The 2,137-nt window shown below is 38.9% G+C and overlaps 1 protein-coding gene across 8 annotated transcripts in view; it reads left to right on the top strand.

Annotated features, from left to right (window-relative positions):
* Positions 1-1,996, top strand: part of LOC128250767 (uncharacterized) — an 88,364-nt gene extending 86,368 nt beyond the window's left edge. For 7 of the 8 annotated variants that reach the window (XM_052976631.1, XM_052976644.1, XM_052976617.1 and 4 more), the window contains one exon: positions 1,151-1,996. In XM_052976631.1, coding sequence (XP_052832591.1) covers positions 1,151-1,401 — 251 coding nt within the window. In that variant the 3' untranslated portion in view covers positions 1,402-1,996. The remainder of the gene's footprint in view (positions 1-1,150) is intronic. The other variant, XM_052976652.1, reaches the window with a different exon arrangement.
* Positions 1,997-2,137: the final 141 nt, after the last annotated feature.

The raw sequence follows: 2,137 nt of genomic DNA on the forward strand, positions 1-2,137 counted from the left end.
CACACACACACACACACACACACACACACACACACACACGGCTCACTCTCTCCATTACATCGACGTTATTTAAACAGGTGTACTGTGTACCACGTGTCAGGTGCCAAAGTGATTGCAGAGCAATGAGATGAAGCATTTTGCTCAAGAGCACAAGGCACCTGCCGGTCTAGGAATTGGAAAAACGATCTTGCGATCGTGAGTACAATACCCTGACCACTAGGCCACGCTCTCTCCCTCTCTCCCTCTCTCTTTTCTCTCTCTCTCTCACACACACACGTCCACACACCCACACAGACACAGACACACACACATCTATATATATATAAATGAGGATGCGAGATCATGCGTATATATTTATGTATGCGCGTAGCAATGTATACATTTGCGTGTTTGCATCTATGCATATATCTATGCAATTTTGTATCCATTTCACTGCACATGTGCATATGCATACGTATATTAGGCAACGCGAACAAATGTGTGTGTATAATTGTGTGTGCGCGCGTGCGTACGTGCGTGCGTGCGTGTGTTTGCGGGCATAATATTGCAATTATAATAATATGCTGTCCAGTTCGTTAGCTCCTTGTTGTCAAGGCTATTGTACATGCCAGTTTCAGGGGCGAATGTTCTACGCCTTTTGTTTTTACAAAGGAAAGCTATCAGTATTTTTGTCAACATATAATTTGTTCTTTGACATGGACAAACTGAACAGGGTCGCCTTTCATCTACTTTGAAATGAACCAATGAGAATCATTGTTTTTCATTCCGTTTATTTAAAAATACATCATTTTAAGAGTTATTGTTTGGATATGCTGTTATGAAAACAAGAGTACTTAAAAATGATTTGATGCACTTATAGTTGTTTCTTATTACTGACATTTCAGTGTTATGTGTATTTGTACATTTGTATGAGTGTGTTTGCATATGCGCGCGCGTGTGTGTGTGCGCATATGCGTGTGTGTGCGAGAGAGAGAGACACACACATACAGCGCGCGCGAGAGAGAGAAAGAGAGAGAGAGAGAGAAAGGGGGAGAAATTTGAGAGCGAAAGATATAGCTAAAGAATTTAAAAACCAGAAACAAAAACAAAAAGCAAGCCATCTGAAATACGTGGGAAAAGATATAAAATAACTGCTCTGTAACTTTTTCAGGAATGGAGATGTGGTTGTCTCGGCCAGACGTGAAGAAATATTTAAGAGAAACTGAAAAACCTCTGTCACCGTTAATACTGATGATAACGAACATGACAGCGGAGACGACAATAATGATGACATCGATATTATGGTCCCAGAAAGGTGACGAAAACCACCACCACCAACAACAACAACAGCAACAACAAAGCTTTCTCTTAGGACGATATGGATTTAACCAACTCCAGTACGAGCGGTTATTGAAAAGTTAATTAGTTATGAATTTATTCAACATATTTCCCGCTCAGATGCACAAACTTATTGCAGCAGTCTTTCAGTTTTTTCTAAGCTCTGTACAAAGAACTCAAAATTGGGGCTCCAGCCAGGCTTTTCACGATACCATTAAAGCCGGTAACTTTTCAGCAACCCCTAGTAATGACAATTATAAGGTGATAGGGGAAATGTTAATATGTAGCCAGAAGGGCAGTTTGAGCTCTTTGAACAAAACCACGCCTCCCCACTATTCTGCAAATCCATTCTAATATATTTATTATCTAATATTAAAACTTTGTGTTTCTTGTAAATTACCGCATTTTAAAGTGTATAGGGAACCCTTTTTTGTCAAAAATTAGGTTTAAAAAATACGGGAGTTTCTTATACATGGATGTTTTAACCCGATACAAAACCTTTTTTCCAAAATTTAAACCCCCCAAATTAGTGGGGGGGGGTGTCCTTATACACGAGGGTTCCATATACACGTTAAATTACGGTAGATGGTAAACGACGGCCCCATTTTCGTATCTGAAAAAGACTTCGGCTGAAATCATTGCTATATCCATATTAAACTCGTTTCCGCTGCAACATAAATTGATCGTTGCTTCAAATTCATCAATCAGGATTTGTTGTTGCCTTAAGGTGTCAGTGTAACTGTTCTGATATGCATCCCTTCATATAAGTAAATCTTTTGCTTATGCATGTAATTGGTTAATATAAATATATATATATATA

Source organism: Octopus bimaculoides, chromosome 2, assembly GCF_001194135.2.
Source record: "Octopus bimaculoides isolate UCB-OBI-ISO-001 chromosome 2, ASM119413v2, whole genome shotgun sequence".
NCBI classification, from domain to species: Eukaryota; Metazoa; Mollusca; class Cephalopoda; order Octopoda; family Octopodidae; genus Octopus; species Octopus bimaculoides.